A 570-nucleotide genomic window follows, 5' to 3' on the forward strand; every position below is an offset into this window, starting at 1 on the left:
GCGCCCCGCCCCCACCCCCGCTCCGCGCGTTCTCCCCCCTGAATCTTGTCTCCGGCGCTCGTGCCCGGAAGCTTGCAACGAAAGACGGGGTTGGCTTTTTTTTGCAAAACTCTTGTTGGTTTAATAAACGAGATCATCGCTACTACGAGTCCTGATTGCCTTTAGCCAGGTTTCGCTCACTCACCGAGCAATATAAAGAGCATCAGAAGAAGACTTATTTGCACGCTTATTTCCACCTGTCTTTGCATAATTTTTCAGCGTGCCATTGTATTTGCTGAAAGACTATCATTTTGAGCTTCCAATACCATCCTTTCATATTTAAGACCTGGCAGCGCGGTGCCCCACGCAGATCCCGAGGGGGCGCATCTTTCAGGCCTGGCTTTATACATCAGCCGCTCCCGAAAGACCCTGGGATCCAGGCCCACTAGGCAGCCCCTCTCCCAAACCGCCCCAAAGGCGGGTGCATCATCCTATATAACATACATTTTTCTCTGTGTAAAAAGAAACTAGAAGCTTTATCTTCCGCTGGGGCCCAGGGCTGTCAGGTCATTTAAGGTGAAAGCAAAAGCA

General features: G+C 50.9%; 1 protein-coding gene across 1 annotated transcript in view; it reads right to left on the reverse strand.

Annotated features, from left to right (window-relative positions):
* Nucleotides 1-218, reverse strand: part of LOC102372550 (optineurin-like) — a 28,295-nt gene extending 28,077 nt beyond the window's left edge. The window contains exon 1 of the mRNA XM_014519247.2: nt 185-218. Within this exon, the coding sequence (XP_014374733.1) occupies nt 185-203 (19 nt within the window). The 5' untranslated portion in view covers nt 204-218. The remainder of the gene's footprint in view (nt 1-184) is intronic.
* Nucleotides 219-570: the final 352 nt, after the last annotated feature.

This window comes from Alligator sinensis, unplaced genomic scaffold (genome assembly GCF_000455745.1).
Source record: "Alligator sinensis unplaced genomic scaffold, ASM45574v1 scaffold1216_1, whole genome shotgun sequence".
In the NCBI taxonomy this organism is placed as follows: domain Eukaryota; kingdom Metazoa; phylum Chordata; order Crocodylia; family Alligatoridae; genus Alligator; species Alligator sinensis.